The 22429-nt window shown below is 38.4% G+C and overlaps 1 protein-coding gene across 1 annotated transcript; it reads right to left on the bottom strand.

Moving 5' to 3' along the window:
- Positions 1-16209: 16209 nt before the first annotated feature.
- Positions 16210-17109, bottom strand: LOC143590350 (uncharacterized). The gene has a single exon (XM_077070854.1). The coding sequence runs from the start codon at positions 17107-17109 to the stop codon at positions 16210-16212; it is 900 nt and encodes a 299-aa protein (XP_076926969.1).
- Between the last annotated feature and the right edge of the window lie 5320 nt (positions 17110-22429).

The following is a 22429-nucleotide window of genomic DNA, read 5'->3' as shown; positions in this document are numbered from 1 at the left end:
TAGGTTCCGTGTCAGTTTTAGTTTAAGTATTATTTATTTTATATTATTTTATAATTAATAATTAAAAAAGACAAAAATCAATTAAATCTATTTATTTAAGTTATTAGTCAGAGTCTAGTTTAGGTGTCGCTAGTGTCCTTTGGGTTCGATATCCGGACTTCATTAGGCTTTACTACAGTTGATAGGTACACTTGCCTGTCTAGTGTCCTAGCATTAGGATAGTCTAGATTTATAAATTTAAAACTAGAATGTATAGGTTAGGTTATATTTTTAATAGACCGTTTCGCACATTAAGTTTTTGACGCCTTTGCCGTGGATACTCAGGCGATAGCGAAACTAGCGTTGATTGAACTTAATTGATTAACTGGTCTTTTGCGTCTTGAGTTGTGGTGTGTCTTGTGAGTCCGTATCATAGATTTGGCGCGTCTAGTCGTGTTTAGGATATTTAGTTGTGTTTTAGTTTATCGAGTCTAGTTAATATGTTTAATAGATCGAGTCAGTTTAGGAGTATTTTATATAGAAGATGTTGGAAAGAGATGATGTTGGAAAGAGCAGAACAAGAGGAACTTGAAAGATTCCAAAAGATTAGGGCATTGGAAGCCAGGCTTGATAAGTTGATAGAATTAGAAAGACTCCGTAAGATAGAGGAAATTGAAGCTAGGTTAGATGAGATAAGTGCTAGAATTCAAAATGAGAGTTTTTTTTACAAGGAGCAGGAAGCCGTCTATGAAACAGATGATGAATTCTGGAATAATGATGATGAGGGCGTGATAGAAGAGATGAAGTTGGAGCTACCTGATTACATGAATTCGAGTGTAGATGCCGTTAAGGAGCCACATGACCATATGGAAGATGGCGAAGAAGAGGAGCATGTACCATCTCGGGAGGATGATTTTGGTGATGAGTTAGTGAGTTTACCAGTTTTTGACGAACATGCAGAATTTAACCCTGTTGGCGATCTTATATATTTAGAAACACTAATCATGGGGAAGCCAACAATGGAGATCAAAACGTCACCAGAAGAAGAAAAGGAAGAGGAAGTGGCAAAGGAGGAGGATCAGAATATGGTGGTGGTTGAGTCGCCAAATCATAAGAAGGTTAGAATGTCTGTGGAGGAACTAGATAGTGGATCGCCACCGAAATCGACAAAACCACAGAAGAGGGAGCGAAAGTGTTTGGATCAACACATTTTGAGGGTTCAAAAATGGTACATTAAGAGTTATAGGACTACACTAAAATGTAAGAATAACTGTTTTCCTCATTATATGCCACATATTAGATTTGGTCAGGGTAAGTTTAAGTGTTGGTGGTCCGACCTGTTTGAATGTTTTAAAATGCTTTTAATTTTCACTATGTGCTATTTGTTTAAATATGTTGGAAGGGTGGAATTAAACAGGTTAGACCGGGGTTGGATAAAAGAAAAGCCTCTTGATTGAGATTTCAGGAGGGAGTCTGGCTAAAGACTCTTCTATAAACTTAGCGCTTCCCAGGAGGCAACCCGGTAGTATGTTTTTGCTTTTATTTTTATTTTTTGGTTTTCTTGCTTTCTTTTGCTGGTCATGTGTTTTCTGTTTCTTTACTTTCAGGTTGCTCCAGGATTGCTTGTGGAAGTTTGATGATTTGGGGTTTGATTCAAGTGAGGGGAGGCTAATTGCTTATTGATTGCTGATTTCGTTCGTAAGTGACAGCTTGGTAGAAAGCACAGGAGTATGAGGCTTTCGTTCGAATTGGAGGGCACGGGAAACGACTCGCAAGGCAATATCGTCATATTTACCAGGGGAGTCTATTTCGCTTTACTTATATATTAGAATGTGCTTTAATTTTGCCTTTTTCCTGTCTCATTGGGGACAATGTGACATTTAAGTGTGGGGATGGGAAACTGATGTTTTTATATTAAAATAAAAATCAAAAATTTTAAAAATAATTAAAAAAAAGTTAAAAAAAAATTGAAAAATGTCTCGGATTTTTATTGAAATTTTTTTGCAAATAATGGAAAATGATAGAAAAATTTGAGATTGGTTTTTAAAACTATTATTATATATTATATTAAATAAAAGATAACGCACTAAACTTGGGATGTTTCGGTAGGCCCAACTAGCTTTGATAGTCCTCTTTAGCAAATTTTATATATCTAATAATTTGAAAAACGGTGAAATCGAATTTCGATGCTTAGAGAGGATTACCATAATCTAAAAACATTGAGATGGTAAGACTTAGATGCACTCAAATCATCACACCACCACATGTCCATCTTTTTACGAGCTTAGAAAATAGTTATATAATTTAGGGTGATTTAAAAAAAAAGAGAAAAAAAAGGAAAAAAGAAAAAAAAATGTTATGAAAGTTATGAGTATTCCAAAAATTGGTCTGAAAAGCAAAAGAAATAGAAAGTTATGTATTGTAAAATGCCAAAGAAGCATTCTCAAAAATAGAAAAAAAGGCCAAAGTGCACATACTAGACGGGACTTAGAGTTTACGTGTTACCAAGGGGATAGTGACTCTGAGGATACACTATTGGGGCTCGAAGGTTCTTAGTCAATAAATATATTTTTTGGAATATATAGGACAAAGTCCAATAATATTTAGGATATGCTCGTACGACCTCCACATGACCATTCATCCATCAAATTTCACCGAGTGCATCTACTTAGTACCATCAATGAGTCCTTGGCTTATGGTGATTTGTCAAACCATTCTGCTTTGACTATAGTTTTTCTAGCTCTCTTTGTCTGAGATGTGGTAGGTGTAGCCGTGGTTTTTGAACTTAAAACGCTTAATGCAATTGGGGGTTTGATAGGCTAGTGGATGGGTTTAAGTGGACAACAATATCGGCAATCGCAGTTTTTGCGTTTGTCAGTGCTTAAAAGATAACCTATATGTTTTAAGGACCGGTCTTGAATTATGATTCCATTGCAAAATACTTTTTCAGGGACTAAAAAGGTTTAGGTGTGGGGATATTTGATGTGGTCAAAAATATAAATAAATTATATTAATATGCCTTACATTTTTGAGTTTTTTTGAGTTGGTTTTATAAAATATTAGTCTCTGTTGGCTCATATTTGAATTTTATTCGTTTCATGAGACAATAAGCTGAATTGAGTTATTTAACTAAACTTGAGCCAACGAGTGAATAATAGTAACTACTACTACTACTACTACTACTACTCCTACTACTACTACTACTACTACTACGACCACCACCACCACCACCACCACCACCACCACCACTTGCTACTGCTGCTACTACCACTACTGCTGCTACTGCCACTACTGCTACGACTGCTACTACTGCTACTACTGCTACTGCTGCTCCCGCTGCTCCTGCTGCTGCTCCTACTGCTCCTACTAATGCTAATGCTGCTACTCCTGCTGCTGCTGCTACTGCTCCTGCTGCTGCTACTACCACTACCACTACCACTACCACTACCACTACCACTACGAATACGACTACTACGACTACTACTACGACTACGACTACTACGACTACTACGACTACGACGACTACGACTACTAACACGACTACCACTACAACGACCACGACTACCACTACTACGACCACAACTACCACTACCATCACTACCACTACCACTACCACCACACTACTACCACCACCACCACTACCACCACCACCACCACTACTACTACCAATACTACTACTACTACTATGACTGCTACTACGACTACGACGACTTCTACGACGACGACTACGACTACTACTACTACGACGAAGACTACGACAACGACTAATACTACGACGACGACTACTACTACGACGACTACTACTACTACGACTACGACTACTACTACGACTACGACTATGACGACGACCACAACCACGACCACGACCACCACTACGACCACCACCACCGCCACCGCCACCGCCACCGTCACCGCCACCGCCACTACTACTACTAATAATAATAACAACAACTCATGTGATACGGTTGAATCAATTAATATTACTTTTACTATTTTAATTTTCTTTTTCTTGTGTGGAAAGTTTGGCAAGGTCCCGTAAGAAGAAAGGAGATAATTCAAGGATGGTGGGTGTGGGCTTTGGTTACGGACGCATACAACAAGAGAGAAGAAAAACCTAATTTTTGGAGATATAAATAAAGAGATATCATCACAAGAGGATAACCTTGGCTGTCTTAGAGGGTGGGCACAACACCTTAAGCAGGTCACGTAGGAAGGAGGTCACGGAAGTCAGAGGGGGCCGTACCCCTTGATTTGGCTATTGTTAATTCATTAATTAACAAGCTACCTAGCACCTATACAAAGTCACGGCCAACTAAATAAAGAAGCACACAAGCACACTGGTGAATTAATTTAAGCTACCAGGCACACAGCTCAATAATTTAAGCTCCCAGGCTAGTAGCTCAATCATATTTAACTATTTTTCGATGAACCGTATTATTTGTTATATCTTTTTTTCATCGATTATTATGATTGGCTAAACTTTTATACTGCCTGGGGTTGGATGAATGCTTGTTAGACTCGTTTTATTTTTTGTTTTGGATTATTATTAATTGGTTCATTCTTTGGTAAAGTTTTTATTATATTTTGTTGTGATGAATATGCGTATTTGGTATTAATTTATTATCAATTTTTTGTTCCATATGCGTTTTTGTGAATGTCTTTCATGTATGGATGCATATTAGGTTGTTTACGGTGTGTTTACAACTAGTTTATGGTCTATAGTTAACGTATTCCATAGGAACGGTAATTTAGAGTTTAGAGATACCGTATATTCTATCACTTGAGAGACCGGGAGGTAATTAAGTGTCGCCTGCTTTGGTCTTTTGCGGGTTTGGGTAGTGATTGCACGAGAGTGAGTTACCCTAGATTCCTTTAGATTTTTACTGATCCGAGTTATAAACGAATTTAATAAGAATACCCCTTTACGCCTTAAGGTGTTTTGTGATTAGTGAGACCGGGAGGTGATTTAATCTTTGGGTACCTTAACATAGTTAGGTTAGGTGAGACCGGGAGGTGATCCGAGCCATTAAACCGTTGAGCTTACATGATATTTAAGGTTCTTAGGTATTGTTGGTGAGACATGTTTTTAGAACCCGGTTACCAATCTTGAAGACTTTACGAGTTGACTAGTGGGATTCCTTGCCTAGGTAGATGTTTTCCCCCTATTTGAGTTCTAGTTCTAATTGTTGTGTCTAGTTTCCATGTCAGTTTTAGTTTAAGTATTATTTATTTTATATTATTTTATAGTTAATAATTAAAAAATACAAAAATCAATTAAATCTATTTATTTAAGTTATTAGTCAGAGTCTAGTTTAGGTGTCGCTAGTGTCCTTTGTGTTCGATATCCAGAGTTCATTAGGCTTTACTACAGTTGATAGGTACACTTGCCTGTCTAGTGGTCTAGCATTAGGATAGTCTAGATTTATAAATTTAAAAATAGAGTGTCTAGGTTAGGTTATATTTTTAATAGACCGTTTCGCACATTAATGACACTATTGAATGACAATGACTAATTCATTAAAGACATCAAATACACAAGTTTTCAATTATAAAAATACAAGGGCAGTTGAACAATTCAACATCTTGTCCATTTATTTAATATACCCTAAATTTTAGTATCTTCTTCCAAGTTCATACTCTAATAACTGCACCTATAACATATATATAAAATAAAGTCAAGTAAATGATTAGTTGGATAGTTCACTTAAGTTTGATATAATATGTAAAAACCATACAATTCCATGAAACTGTGAAATCATAGCGCAAGTAAGGGTCCTTCCTAGTTAGTAACAACCAACGTACTCGGATCGGGGGGTCCCTTTTCCACTCGAAACATAATGGTTCTGAGTGCAAAGGGGTGGGGGTGGGGGGGGGGGGGGGCGTATGATCATACTTAATATGGAAACCACGTGCTAGTAATTTTGAGCAAGTAACAAGTAACACACAAGTCCATGATGCCAATTGTATTTGATAATAATTTGATTTGGAATAGGATATATATGTTACCCCAAAGTATGTAAAAGCGTTAAAAAAAGGGGTGTGAGAACTCACTTTTAAAATTGAGGATAAACCTGAAATAGAATCGAAAGCAAGTTAAATAACCCAAAGCGATTGAATCTCACGAACTATAATTTAAAAATACAAAATTAAAGACAAACTATTGGGATTATAAAAGTTAAATACCTTAGTTTTTAGATTATGCATTATTTTAATATATTTTATTTTTTATGGCATTTTATATTATAATTTTATCTTTAAGCTTTAAAGGAATTTTAATGGTTAATTATTATTTATTTACTAGATTACAACTAATTTGAGAATTATAATGTTTTTGGAGTACTGATTTGAACAGTAAATTTTATCTCGAAAACAATTTTTATTAACATATTATATAGTTAGTGGTATGATAAATAATAATATAATATTAATTAATCGGGTTTTTATTTACCAAACTTGGCAGATACAAAATTTTGTTTTTCGGTGTAAAATGATAAAACTAACTTATAACCAATCTTATTTAATTTTAGATAATATTATTAAATTAATAATGATTTTAATATATTTATTTGATTTATAAAATAAATAAATAAAAGAATAAAGGTTTAAAAAAAACAAAATCTTAAAACAGGACTGGCCTGGGTTCGAACCCGAGTCTTCTCATCCACACCCACGTGAACTAACCACTGGACCAACTTGTTAGTTGTGTTTATAACAAGTACAAAAATATATAAACAATCCAACATGTTCATCTTCTTCATTAAAAAACCTAGATTTCAGTTCTGGTAATTGTTCCATGTATGGTTAATCTTCGCTACGGTTTTGTTCTACGACTTAAATTATTCATAAACATGCAAAGATTACCTGAGAATGTTCAAGATTGATGGAGAACCACAGTTGGCCGGAAAACTAACTTTGATGAACAAGACGGGATTATAGAGTGTATTTTAGTGTAGACTGATGATTGTAGCAATTTTAGTTGAGGTCTAGTGTCCTATTTATAATACCAATCAGAGCGTATGTCGATAAATGTTAGTTATTTGGTTTTGAAAACATGGCCGGTTCTTACAGATTATAATTCGCACATTATAGGTTGTTATAACGCATTATTTTTTATGATTAAAGGTTTACGTTATGGTCTAGGGGGAATTACGAGTTTTAATTGAGGTTTGACGCGTGTTTGAACAGGTTTTTGGGCTCACCGGAGCCGAATTCCAGTCGCCAAAAGATCGTGAAGGAGGGGGGGGGGGGGCTGGGTTGGGGCTTTTTGATTAAAAATATTATTTTTTAAATAACTTTTACACTTTTGGCTCCTCAAGTTCCAATTTTTTTAAAACAAATTTTAAATATATTTACATAATATACCTTGACCATTAAAACGTTTTATGAATGTAATAAAGTTAATATTATTAAATTATTTCCAAGTTACACCCCTAGAGTTTGGAACTCATTTACAATAAAGACTTTAAATCTCGGAGTTAGATTATTTGAAAAAATCGAACAAATAATAACCTTGTATCATCAGGAATAATATATAAATGATGAACGACAAACAAGAATTCACTGAAACCACAAAACGTGTTGATATAAAGAATACAAATACAAATACAAAAACAAATTTAAAATTGACGAATGTCACACCTAGTATCTCGTAGATTGGAGAATATGAGAACACAAGATCTCATCGGGAAATGGTAAGCCTTACGAATTCACCCATAACCCCTAATGGAAAATGTGAATTCACAATGGAGCCATTGTGGTACCTCCCCCAACAAGTACCTCCCTTGCATAAGCTTTATTGTTATTACCTCTTGTTAGAAGCATGATAACTGAACCAATGGTAGAAGCTACATGTTCCATGCCTCAAGCTTGCCTATAACTAGGTCTCGTGTTGCCTGGAATGACATACCCTTAGATGGCCGGCTTGATGAATATGGCCAACCGTGGCCAGGAAACTTACAATTGCAAGCTTCTCAAGGCTTCCCAACCATGAGCCATTCCATGGTAACCCAAGCCCCAAGTATCATCACTACTAACACATGCGACTTGACACACTTGGAACCTTACCAACCTTACAAGCCATCAACCTTGTCATGCCTCTCCAAACAGATAGCAAACTTTGTATTCTAAACAAAGATCAAGATGCCGTCTAACATTAAGACCTATGATGGAACGGAAAATCCCAAAGATCTCATTCAGATCTTCACAGGAGTAGCTACCGAAGAAAGATGGAACAACACGGAGTTTTGTCACGTCTTCATGTAGACCTTGATAGTACCCGCCAGACTTTGGTTTAACTCCCTTTCGTCAAGAAGCATAGCTTACTTTGATGATATATATCAAAGCTTATTGACCAACTTCACTCAGCAATGAAGGTGCACCAAAGACGCAGTTGTCCTGCATCAAATTAGGCTGGGAGAACATGAAGACCTTAGAATATTCGTGGACAAATACAAGAAAGAATGCTTGAATTACAGTGGTGCTTCAAAAAATATGCATTTGTCAGCTACATGAACGTCATAAAGGCTAAGAAGCTAGTGAGAAGGTTCAATGAAAATATTCCTCAAACCATGAAAGAAGCTTTCAAAAGAACAGAAGCTTACCTTCAGGGGGGGGGGGGAGGAAGCCTTGGATAATCAATAAACAAGGAAACGTGACCATGGAACCTCGATTCCAGTCCTTCATCGATATGCACGCTTAGAAGCACCTCGAGCATAGAAGGTCAGATGACAGAAGCCATTCTTCTCGACAAAAAAAAAACCACAAGAGAAAGACTAGCTGATTTTTTTTGTGTTAACTAAAACTTCACAAGAGATCCTGGCCTCCGAGAAGGTCAAGCACAACTTTCTCCCTCCACATCCATTGTCCAAACCGGCAGAAAGCGGGATGCGGGCAAGTTTTGTGCCTTTCACAACGCCATTGGGCACCCTACCAATGATTGTTTCCAATTGAAGGAGCGTATTGAAGATTCCGTTCAAAGTGGTGAGTTAGCTCACCTACTCAAGGATCCAAAAAAAGGTAAAGGGGGCGGAAAGAAGGTGTTAGGAGTGAACATTGTTTAGATATGCAACAAAAGGCAGCGAGCGCTCGCCTGGAACCAACATAGCATATGCTTCCCTTGACCAACCCTCACAACAAAGTCACAACTCCAGTTATTATAGAAGCTGAGCTTAAAGGCTTCCCCATAAATGAAGCTTACATAGACTGCGGGGAAGAAACATAGGTTATGTACGAAAGATGTTTCCTAAAGCTCATTCAAGAAAACAAAAATCAACTCCAACAAACCAACAACTCTCTTATAAGGTTCACTAGAGAGATGGTAGTTCCCTTTGGGAAGCTCACTTTGGATGTTCGGTTGAGAGACGGAGACCTTTCTCGAGTTGAGAAGCTTACCTTTGTAGTTGTTAGGTACCCTTCTAACTATAATAAACTCATCGAAAGAACTAGAATTGCTACCTTCGATGTAGTTGTTTATATGGCTCATGGTATGATGAAATTCCCAACCACGAGAGGAATAGCTACAATGGTACTAACACAATAAGCTTTTCTCATAGCTGCTTCAGAAGAGTCATGGGAGCTCGACGAAGACATTGAGGATAACCTTGTGTAGGAGATAAGCATCAATCCAGCTTACACTAAACAAACTATCAAAGTTAACAGTAAGCTTCCTTCTCAAACTATGATCAAGCTCATAACTTTATTTCAAAAAAGTATAGAAGTTTTGCATTGTTTCCAAATGATATGACAGGAGTTCCTAAGGAATATGCTGAACATTCTTTGAACATCTCACCCACCCATAAACTGTTCACCCAAAGGGAGAGAAGCCTGGTTGCTGAAATATGCTTAGCTGCCTATAACGAGGTGGATAAGCTTGTTAGAGCCAACATACTCCGAGAGGTAAGATCCCATTCTTGGATTGCTCACCCAGTTATGGTAAAAAAATATGATAGATCTTGGTGAATGTGTGTGTATTTCAAGGACCTTAACAAAGCTTATCCTAGGAAAAACTACCCCTTGCCAGCGATTAACTGGAAGGTAGACTCCCTCACAGGCTTCCAATACAAGTGCTTCTTGGATGCTTACAAGGGTTACCACCAGATCCTAATGAAGGTTTAAGAAGAAGAGAACACCGCATTTCACACCGATAAGAGGATATTCTATTAAAAAAAATGCCCTTTGGCATGATGAATGGCGGAGCTACATTCCAACATTTTATCAACAACATTTTCTCGAATCATAATGGAAGGAATATGGAAGCTTATGTTGATGAATTGGTCATAAAGAGCAAAAGTGAGAGAGAAATGCTTATTGACATTGAAGAGACATTCCAAAATCTTAGAAGCATCAACGTGAAGCTCAATCTAGAAAAATTCTCATTTGGATTCGAAGAAGGTAAATTCTTGGGTCACTTAGTTGATAAGCGAAGCATAAAAGCTAACCCAAGTAAGCTACAAGCTGTTCTTAATTTGAATTCTCGAAAAACTAAAAAAGGAGGTTCAAAGCCTCAATGGTAAGATTGCTTCACTTAAACGATTTTTTTCAAAATCAGCATAAAATCTTTACCCTTCTTTAAAACTTCGAAGAATTGTAGTGACAAGATTGATTTTCAATGGACTAGTGAGGCAGAATCTAGCTTCCTTTCCTGCTCTGGCAGCTCCTCAAGTAGGAGAAGCAATAGTAGTTTATCTCTCTGCCAGGAGGGAATCTATTATCTTAGTGCTTATTATGGAATGCGACAATGTCCAAGTACTAGTATACTTTATTAGCAGGGGGCTACGAGAAGCTGAGCTCAAATACACACCCATCAAAGAGCTAATCCTAGCATTCGTTCACATAGCTAAAAAACTAAAACGATACTTCCAAGCTCATCAGATGAAAGTGGTCATCGACAAGCCCATAAGATCCATCTTGGAAAGCCTAGAAATAGAGGGAAGGCTAGCCAAATGGGAAATCATTTTACGTGAACACAACATAGTGTACATATTTAGAAAGTTAATCCAGGGTCATATCTTGGCCGACTTTCTAGTCGAAATTCCAGAAGAACCTATAGAGGTGAACAAGCTGGAAGAAGGTGAACCTGCTATCCCTTTGGGGAAGTGGACACTCTAAACTAATGGAGATTCAAGTATAGAAGGTTTCGGAGCTCGTCTATTAGTTAAACACCCCCAAGGAACCGAAAATACTTATGCTCTCCAACTAAAGTTTCCGTGTACTACCTACCAATTAAGCAGAATAAGAAGCTTTGATTGCAGGGCTCCGCCTAGCTAAAGCGATGAAGATCTAGAAACTAAGCGCCTTTTTCAATTCAATATTTTTAGCTAACCAAGTAAATAACAAGTTCATAGCAAGTGAACCTTCAATGTTAAAATATAAGCAGAAGGTCAAAGAGCTCATGATGGAATTCAAAAGTTTCACCTTAACTCAAGTGTACAGAACTCGGATTGTGAGCTTCCTCATCTGGCAGCTTATGTTTGCTATTATATTATTCCTATGCTTCCTTAGCTTGTGAGCTATTTCTTTATTGTTAAGCTTCTATGTATTGTGAGTGGGTAAGGGTACCCACATCATCAGCCCCCTTTCAGAAGTATTCAGATTGTAATGATGAATGCTTGTGACTTAACTTTGTTTTTTTCATTATGTTTCCCCGTTGGAGGTTTAATGCTTTTAGGCTCAGTGGCATGCCTGTTCATAGACCAAAGCATTACCAATTTTGCTCTGTTGGGCTTTGTTTTGGGAAGCCAAAGAGATGGAAAATGTTTCCCTAACTTGTGGTCCAGAAGCTAGGAGCTAAACAACGTTAATGTTTTGTTTGTGAAACTTTTGGATGGAAGCTGGAAGCTTCATAGTGACCCGTAGGTTATTATTATAGTTATCAGTTTTACGGCTGCTTCCTAATGTGTCTGACTGATTTGACCTTTGCGTTAGAAGGTCATTATACAACCTGTCCTTGCGGCTGGCCCTGGTTTAATCCTGTCCTTTCACCTATCCCTATCATTGGGGATTTGAATTTCGCAAAATCTTTCATAAATCCAGGAGGCCGCCATTAAATCACTCTCCATATTTTTCTCCCATTAATCTCCGGTTGTAACCTCTTTCATCTGGCGATTTCTTTTTCATTTCTTCCCTTTACCGAGGATAAAAAAATGCTATCCTTTCAACTTTTTTTGATCATGGGTTCTATGGGTGATATGGTTACCCGATTTTCGAAGCTAACTCAGGCGGAGCTTGACCAATTTTGGTTGGAATACGGTATCGAAACTGAACTTAAGCCCAAATTACCTAATCCTTCCACCCTCATCTCGAGCCGTCCCAAAGGTATCGAAACTAAACTTAAGCCCAAATTACCTAATCCTTCCACCCTCGTTTTCGAGCCGTCCCAAAGTTTTTCCAACTTGCGAAAAATGGTAGCTGGTTTACTGTAGAGATGACTCGTTGTGAACATGGGTTGATTTCAAGCATAGTTTGCCTTGCCTCTCCTTGGAAGGACAACCTTTTCTTTGTTTCGGACTCCATCGCCTTATCCACCTGTGTGGAGGAAGCTTGAGCTTGTTTTGAACACCCCTCAAGAGCTACCTTCCTCAAGAGCCTTTGATGGGTGTCTTGCGAACTTCGAACTTTTCCAGAGAAGTTTCTGTTCTATCTAGTCTTCAATACCAAGTGGCCTAGCCCTCACACCGAAACCAAGATCTTTATGGATGACAAAGGTGCAATAAATTTTTGTTTTTAAGCTTCTTTTGTTTTTTTTGATTTAACCTTCACGTTCCCAATTGCAGAGGTCAGTGCTCTAGAGTTTCTCATGCTGAAGATTTTTCTACTGCAACTTTTGTGTTTGTAGAGAAGCTTTCCAAAAGCTCTACTCCTTAACCATTGAAGGTACCTACCTAGCCGGTTATTGAGAAACAAGCTTTGGCTGCTAAGCCTAAGAAAGCTTCTAAAACCACTTTTAAGAAATCGACTTCTAAGAACATTGGTACAAAGGTGGAGAAGAACAACGAGCCTGTTACTGTTGAGCCTTTTACTGTGGAGACTATTGTGATGGAGAAGGTGAACGGGAAAGGTGTTGTTTCCCAAGCTGCTGAAGTAGAGGGCCTGTCCTCTGGTGAAGCTAATACATGTATGTTCTGGCATGGAAGATTTGTAATGTGATACTCTGAAGAGGGCACATGTTTATTCAGACCTTCTCCTTCATTGTATTACCCTAGTGGAGAAGAAGATTGTTGAAGGGTTTAATGATGGAGAAGTTACGGGGAAGATTGTGCAACATCTCGCTTTCTTGGTTGCTCTAATTCCGGATAGTTAGGGATGATGGAGTTATGCTCTAGGGGAGATTAAGAAGATGGAGGATGAGAGGGCGGAGTTGAAGAGTCGATTGGTTGAGGCGAATGAGAAGGTTGTGACCTTGACTGCTCATGAACAGAGTTTGGTTCATGAATTTGCTGTCACTAAGGCTTCTACTGGGGATGAGCGGGTGGAAGCCTATGCCAAGGACCTTAATGAGAGGTGTCATAAGGTCAGTCAAGAGAAAATCTCTCTCTTGTTGAAGAGAAAAAGAAGCTGGATACTGAACGTGGGAAGCTAGAGGGTGAGAGGCAGGAGCTCATTGATGAGAAGCTTGCTACTGACGTTACTATTGCTAATCTCCAAACCCATGTTCATGAGCTTCTTCCTGAGAAATGCTTGATGTTTGAGCAAGGTATTCCTCATGTGGTTTCTTATCTCGTGCATAATGGTGAGTTCAACTCGGCCCTTGGTGAAGTTTATACAAAGGCAATTGCTCATGGTCGTCCCCATGGCCTATCTATTGGGTTTGAGGCAGACCGAGATGAACGTTCCCTTGAGGTCCTTACAGGCTACCGACACCATACTGCCACTGACTTTGCAGCCACTGTAAGAGCAATGGAGATGAAAACCTTCACCTACCTTGAGGTTGTTGCTCGTTGCCATTTCATACCCTTTTAAGTCTTCAAAGTATTAAGCCAAAGGGTCTCAAGAGGGAGCTTGGTCATTAGGTTATTCAAGCTATAGTTAGCAGGAATTCTGGAAAGGTTAACTCTGACAGGGACCATGAAGAGGATGAAACCGATGGCGAGAAGGATAATGTTGAAGTGTCTGCCTTCGAAGATCCAACTGATCAGGCAGCTGATGGAGATGATGAGGAGGTTGAGGTGACTCATTCCCTAACTGATGATCCCGAGCATAGCTTCCCTAGCAAGAGAAGTTGAGAGTACTCCTTCTCCTGCCACCACTAAAGCTTCCCTAGACAACTTTGATAAATAAGAGAACATGTTGTATGGGGACCTTTTTGGTGATGCACCAAAAGCTTCTGGGGTGAAGGTGATGATGCTACTAGTGATGAGTAGCTTGGTTATTTTTAAGCTTTGTTTGTTAAACTACTTTTTTATTTTGGTTATGTAAGAATTTGTTGGCATTAACAATTTCTACTTTATCATTGTGATGCATGTAGTACCTTCTTATGGTGCCCTTTATGTTTTTATATCAATCTCGTAGTTTATATTATTTACTTGTTTTTTTCATGCTTTCTTGTTATTTTTGCAATGTCATTGAAACTTCATTAAGGAGGGGTGTAATATATACCCTTCCTTAGCTTAATAACTAAGAACCGATGCAAAGCTTATCCTATCCGCTTTTCAGTCCACAAGATATTACGTAGCTCATTTTGTGGTATATTGTTACACAAGTCCTAAGCTTCTTGAGCTTATCAGCTTGATAAGCTTCTAGTCTTTAGTACTTGTGAAGCAAGTTGGTAAGAGATGCTCAATCTCGTTTCATGGATTATGTCTAAGTTTTCCATGTAGTCGTATTGTTTTAGGGACTCAACCTGTATACAGGAAGATGTGGCGTCTTGTTACCCATTGAGAATTATGGCCTATGAGATCAACCATTTACTTGAGTAGGAACTACGCCAGAATTCATAGAGCCTAGTTTGGAGGTGCTCACCCTTAGAGAGGATAATAAACAAGTTTGTTACTCAAAATATAATATCATTCATTGATCTTTCCACTTACATCAAACTGAAACAACTACATAGATCTTGAACAAGGACCTAGATTGGGAACTTCTTGAGGTGCTTATAGCTGCAATGACGTGGCACCTTGTTTCCCTTTTAGGTCATTAAGCTTGTATGATCAGCAATGTAGGCTTCTATGATGACATTTGAACCTTCCCACTTGGGTCATAGCTTCCTCGTGTCTGACTGCTTGCTAGCCTCAATGTTCCCGAAGACCAAGTCACCGGGTTAGATTACCTCCTTCCTTACCCTCGTGTTGTAGAAGCCTTCTAGCTTCTTCTTGTACATGGATTCTTCGATGGCAGCCTTATCGCGGGCTTCTTCTTGGAGATCGAGGTTTAGCATAACCTCGAAGTAGTTGGCTTCTTCATTCATGTTTCTCATCTTTCTTGAGTTGACCCTGATTTCAGTGGGGATGACATCTTCTGAGCCAAAGATTAGGTCGTAGCGTTTTATAGCAAATATTCAATGGTTTCTCAGCAAATTTCTTCCCATTATCCGTCACTATTTCACCCGGCATCCCATATCTACAAATTATGTTTTCCTATACAAAGTTTATCATCTGCTTCCCTTTGATGGAAGCTAGGAGCATAACTTTTGGCCACTTGGTGAAATAATCGACAGCTACTAGTAGGAATTTTAACTTCCCAACTGCTTCAGGGAATGAACCAACAATGTCTATTCCCCACTTGTAGAAGGCCCAAGCGAAAATAATGGGTGCCAAGTTGTGCTCTGGGTTTGTTTTGACGGGTGCATGGAGCCGACAAGCTTCATATTTGTGGATGACCTCTGCGGAGTCCATGTGCATTATTGGCCAGTAGTATCCTAGGTTCTTCAACCTAATTATTACCAACCTCGGACAGGAGTGCGTCCCGCAAATGCCTTCGTGCACTTCCCTCACAAGATAGTTGCTCTGATCTGGTACCACACATCGCAAACAAGGGCTCAGATACCCCTTCTTGTGTAGGACAGTATCTTCTATCACATATTTCTTAACCATAAGCTTTAGCATTAGGGCTTCTTCTTTTGTTGGTGGGGAGCTTTCCTTCTTTGAGAAACTCTATGATGGGGGTCATCCAAGTGTCCCCTCTTCTTCAATGATGACTTGCACTTTCATTTCCTTAATCAATGGGCTCTTCAAGACTTCAACCAAAACCTTGTTTGTTATGTGAGCAAAGGTTAGGGAAGCCAGCTTATTGAGGGCATCAACTTGCTTGTTCCATGTTCTGGACACTTGAGTAGGTGCAGCTTTTAAATTCCTTTATGAGCTCTTTGACTTTCTCCTTATATTTCAACATTGAAGGTTCCCTTGTTATGAACTCGTTATTTACTTGGTTAGCTATCAATCTTGAATCGACAAAGGCGCTTAGTTCCTGGATCTTCATCACTGTCTCTAGGTGGAGTCCTGCAATCAAAGCTTCGTATTCAACTTCATTGTTGGTACATGGAAATTCAAATAGGAGTGCATAAGTATATTCAGTTCCTTGGGGGTCTGTAATTATTAGTCCAACTCTGAAACCTTTTATACTTGAAGCTTCAACAGTGTAGAGTGTCCACTTCCCCAAAGGGATAGCAGTTTCAACTTCTTCCAGCTCGTTCATCTCCATAAGTTCTTCTTGTGTTTTGACTAGAAAGTTGGCCAAGGTCTGAACCTGGATTGACTTTCTAGATTCGTACAGTATGTTGTGTTCACATAAACCAATTTCCCATTTGGCTAGCCTTCCTGCTATTTCTAAGCTTTCCAAGATGTATGTTAGGGGCTTGTCGGTGACCCCTTTCATTTGATGAGCTTGGAAGTATCTTCTTAGCCTTTTGGTTGTGTGAACGAGTGCTAGGATTAGATTTTCATTGGGTGTGCAATTGAGCTCAGCTTCTCGTGGAACCCTGCTGATGTAGTATACTAGGACTTGGACTTTATCGCGTTTCACAATAAGCACTGAGCTAATCGCTTCTCTCTCTGTAGAGAGATAAACTGTTATTACTTCTCCTGCTTGAGGAGCCGCCTGAGCAGGCAAGTAAGCTAGATGCTGCTTCAGGGCTAGGAAGGCAGCTTCTGCCTCATTAGTCCATTGAAAATCCTTCTTATCACTACAATTCTTCAACATTTTAAAGAAGGGTGCAGATTTTCTGCTGATTTAATAAGAAATCGTTTAAGCGCAACAATCTTACCATTGAGGCTTTGAACCTCTTTCTTTGTTTTTGAGAATGCACATTAGAACAACTTGTACCTTACTTGGGTTATCTTTTATTCTTTGGTTATCAATTAAGTAACCCAAATATTTACCTTCTTCGAATCCAAATGAGCATCTAGATTGACCTTCATGTTAATGCTTCTAGTATTTCAGAATGTCTCTTCAATGTCATTGAGAATTTCTGTCTCACTTCTGCTCTTTATGAAAAAGTCAAAAACATAAACTTCCATGTTCTTTCCAATTTGATTCGAGAAGGTGTTGTCGATCAGACGTTGGTATGTAGCCCCGACATTATACAAGACAAAGGGATTCTAATTGTTAGTACTTAATGTCTAGTGCGAGGATCCTGCATTTTTTTATGTATTTCAGATTGGGAAATAGGTTAAAAAGTAAAATGAAAGGATATGAACATAAACGGGCGTATATGTACATATACGACGTATATGTCATATACGGGAGTATATGTTTCTAACACTATAAATAGTGTTCATATCCGTTTATTCCTTAGTTTTATGAATTCCCAGCATACTTCATTGTCATATTCGTTGTATTGATTTATCTTTGATGTTATACAGAGCTTAATTGTTAAAGTATTACTTGTGTATCTCATCTCGTATTTTATTCCACGCTATACGTTAAAGAACAGATATAATTCATGTCGATCCTGATCATTTCGATGTCTTTTCAAGTGGTATAAGAGCTTATAGGCTCATATTTTCTTTGAGAACACAAGGAATTATCAAATTTTGTTTCTGTTTGAAGACTTTTTCACAATTCACATTGATTTCATCGTCAAAAACTTCTCATTTGATCACATATTAATCGTTTCATTACCAAAATTCATATCAAAACAAGCCTGAATTCATCATCAATTTGGCAAAAATGGCTTTATCAGTGTACTGGTTGTTTAGAGGATATGTTGCACATACATGATTTATTTGTGCGGATAAGTTGATATACGCCGGATAAGTAGATATACACTGGATAAGTAGATATACACTAGATAAGTCTTTATTTGACTTATACGTTGGATACAACTTATACGGATCAAAAGGACTTATACGCTGAAAACCTACTTATACGGATAGGGTGTTAAATGTTTTGGATTTTTGAATTTTTCTCAAAAATGGAAGAATTAGGTGCGTTCATGATACAACCGTCAACCATACTTCTGAATCTTAATTTTGAGAACGAGATGAGAACATCTAATAAGTCATCGAAGCTTCTTGGAATGGAAGATTATCTTAGTTGGGCTGACAAGTTTGAAACCCACGTTCAAGCTGGGAATTATGACATGTGGATTTCTGTCGAGGAAGAGTGCTTGATCCCAAATAATGAAAATGAAACAAGATGTTGTTTATCACAAATTCCTGAAGCTAACAAGGCGACGTGTCTTAGGGAAAAAGAAGATGCTGAACCTATTTCAACAAGCAATTAAATCCGAGATCTTTCAATTGCTTAAGCACAATGGCTCATGTTATTCTATTTGGCAAGAACTTCTCAACAAGGATAGGGTAAATTCGGATATGAGGAAACCGAAGATGGCGCTACTGAAGAAAGAGTTTGATATATTCACCATGGTGAAGGGTGAATCATTTACCCAATTAATCGAAAGATACAATCACTTGGTGAATGAAATGAAGAGAATGAGCATTGGTAAAGAGGAATTTGAATACATTGACAAGTTGGCTAATACTTTACCTGAAGATTGGGAAACATTCATTATGATCCAACAATCTAATCCGGTTGCTTATGCTCGACTTACTTTACCTCGTTTCATCAAAAAGATAGAAGCACAAGAATTGAAACTGAGAAAGAAGAAAAAAATGATGTATGCCTCTTTTACTCAAGATTGGATTGTATTTCAAAAGTTCTTAATCAGTTGTACCTCAAAATCCGAATATTCAAATTGCTTACTGCAATAAGGGAGCTGCTTTTGTGGGTAAGCAACATAATGGATCACAAATACATAAACTCTTCATTTTTCAAGTAGTTATTTTGGAACCAAGACACCTGATCAAACCTCTCAAAACAAAAAGTCAAAATTCTGATGTCTTACAATGCAACATTGTGGTAACATCCCGAACAACAACGGTATGACAGCTGACAACGTCAAAGAACACATGGCTTTTCTAGGATTCGTTCTAGAATCTTATGAGTGTCTGATAGCTGGAAGAATCGGGAACTATAACATGAGTAAATAGGATTGTGATCAAATTGATATTAAGGACATGAAGATGCTAGATATCAGATGGTGCATGGCAAGTGTTATCCGACGAGCTCAACATTTCAAAGAAATTACTGGGAAAAATTGTTTGGATGGTACTTCAACCAAATTGGGGTTTGATAATCTAACACCCCGGCTTTAGCGGAATACGCCCGGTTGTGACGTACAGATTGCCCAAAACTCTTGTGAAACCCTAAAACAATCTCGGATCTAGGATCTAATAACAATTACGGATATAGTTCATTGATGCTCTTATATGATTATATGTTGTATATATTAGTATTAGTTGTATATATGTGTATAGATAGAATAATTAATTAATATGAAGCTTGAGAGAACAATCGGACAGAGGTTCGTTAACCTTAAACTCAAAGCTTAAATTAAACAGTGGACTACACCACTATATATAGAATATGGGTCTAGTTCGATACACATTCCGTAACGAACTAGACACCTACTTCGTTACATACAATTAACAAATAAACTTAACAAAACACCCCCTGATTCGTTAAACATCCTTAACGAACCAGGAGGAACTTAACTTAAGGGCTAGTTCGTTAAACATCCTTAACTAACTAGCCTGTTCCACTAACTAAATAGCTTAAATATAAATAACTTTTACATTAAATAAACGATAAATACAAAACGATAAATACAAAGACTCGAGACGCAAAACTGTGTACTAACAGACACCCCCTCGTCTTGAGCTCTTTGTCTTTAATTTACTTGAAGCGTCTTGTCTGCCAATCTCTGCAGCTGTGAATACCATGTTCATGACACACACGAACAACGCGTTGAAATTGCATTGCTCGGTCAAAGTCTTCAAAACGCTCAATCAATATCTTTTTCTTAGATAGCACGTCATTTTCGGTCTCCGTTAAATTCAAAAGCCACATCGGATCAATGATCTTTATCAGCTCGGTCTTTAAGCCTTTACCCAACACAACAATAGCCTCGCCAGTTCGGTTGTCGTAGTACAGCGGTTGAAAGATAAATACATGTGTTGATTCAATGTCTTCACCGGCACACGCTTCATGGTCTTTGGCGGCTTTACCTTAAGAACCAACTTCCTCCAACCTGTCCTTGGATCAATTTCATCGATACGCTTATGTTTAGGGACATGTGGTTTATGGAACTTAAACCCATCATTGACCTCAAACAGCAGATGTTCGTGAAACCAACTGTATGTTGAACTCCCCCACGGTTTATAAAAGGACGGCACGCCAAAGTCCGTATGTCTCATCTTGGTAACGAAAGAACGTCAGTAATCTTTTCATAATAATGAACGCCCTTCTCCCATTTGATAATACATACATTTAAATTAGAATAAAAAACCATGAAATAATATCACCTTAAACTTTAGATACAGCCTTGAAGGAGGTCATTTGATTTACTTGAGCTCGAGCAACAGCTTCAACTTTCTGTTCTTGATCCACATATCGGAATGCCTTAGTAATCATACGAGAATTCTTGTACCGATGAGAAAACCATTTCTGAATGTCACCAACAGAAGGATCGAGTTTTGAATCAAATCTCGTATCAACAACATTCTTGCCCTTGGAAGTCTTCTCCAGATGGTCTTCTGCTGCTTTGACCGTTTCCTCAGTAAATATAGGAGCACCCTTATCAATATTGGTGTGTTGAAATAGATTAGGGTATTCCTCAGCAGTCATGTCCTCGATCCCCACTTCCTCATCCTCATAAATAAATGCCGTACTCAACTCAACAGTCGGATCATTTAAGATCTCTTCATCATTTTCCACCTCCACGTCCTCCTCAGCCTCTAACATGGTTAATTCATCATCGTTTAGACCAAGCAGTATGGAAATCTTCTCTCGTGTTAGTGACCTCTCAACAAACTGTCCTTCCTCAATCTCATTCGCATTAACAATGCTTCTAACCACCCCCGCACCATCAACAAAGATAACAATATCAGCCTTGATCATCTCAATGGGTGTAGCAGGTGTAGTATCATGATAAGCAATGATCTATTTTCCCGAATCACCAGATGCACTTGTACCAGCACCAGAAGCCGAGCCGTGAGTTTTTTTAGGCTCACTTCCTCCAGTACCCGATGCATCTGGATCTTCTTCATCGTTTTTGAGCTTAATAAGTTCATCATCCTTGCATGTAAGCTGCAAGATAAGATCTTGTTACTGTTTAATCTTCACCCCCTGAGACTCAACAATCTCATGGAGGGCCTTTGTCTTCTTTTGGCAGAAAGGTACATAACTTACCAGCTTCTTTTGATTTTCCATATGCGTTCTAGAGTCATTCGGTCAACAGACATTTGATTTTCATACAAATGAAGTAGACACAACACCATGTTCATCTGTTGATCATGAGACATAGCAAGAAACGAAGAAGGAATTGGTTGAACCGGTCCTTGAGGTCGATCAAGCCTCAAATATGAAAAATCCATTGGTGGTGGAGGTATCATCATCGTTGTAGGAGAAACCATCGAAGTAGCAGTTGTAGGCCTTGGTATTGTAGATAAAACCAATTGAGGAATCATACCAAGCCTCGAATCTGATGTAAGCGTGGTTGTCAAAGTTAATTCCGGGGTGCTAGTAGTAAGCGGCACCGCCGGTCTTTGAGGAGCGGACGACCTTGGAGGTTGAACTCCAAATGAGATGCCAGCACCAGCAGACGACCCTTCACCCACCAACTCTTTTCCTTCTCTTTTGTGTTGAGCAACTATAGTAGCAGCTAAAGAAGCCTCAACCGCAGCTTGTTGTTCAGCATGGGCATCACCATCACCACCATTACCACCATCATTACCACCATCATCATCATCACCCTCTTTCTCACCTTCTCCTTCCTCACACTCGGAATCCGAATCATCGTGGATCCAGCGATCACTAAGAGGACTTTCATAATCTGGATTCGCCAGACGACCATCCAATCTTTTGAATCTAGGAGGAGGAGTTTGACGATACGACTTCATACTTCGCATAGTGTCTGCCTTCATGTGATCCAAAATAAATTTATCATTAACATCTGTTG

The sequence above is a fragment of the Bidens hawaiensis genome, unplaced genomic scaffold, assembly GCF_021521415.1.
Source record: "Bidens hawaiensis isolate Kalapana, Puna unplaced genomic scaffold, B.hawaiensis_p1.1 tig00038489_1, whole genome shotgun sequence".
In the NCBI taxonomy this organism is placed as follows: domain Eukaryota; kingdom Viridiplantae; phylum Streptophyta; class Magnoliopsida; order Asterales; family Asteraceae; genus Bidens; species Bidens hawaiensis.
The sequence above is the reverse complement of the archived record's forward strand: the minus strand, read 5'-3'. Positions and strand labels throughout refer to the sequence as shown.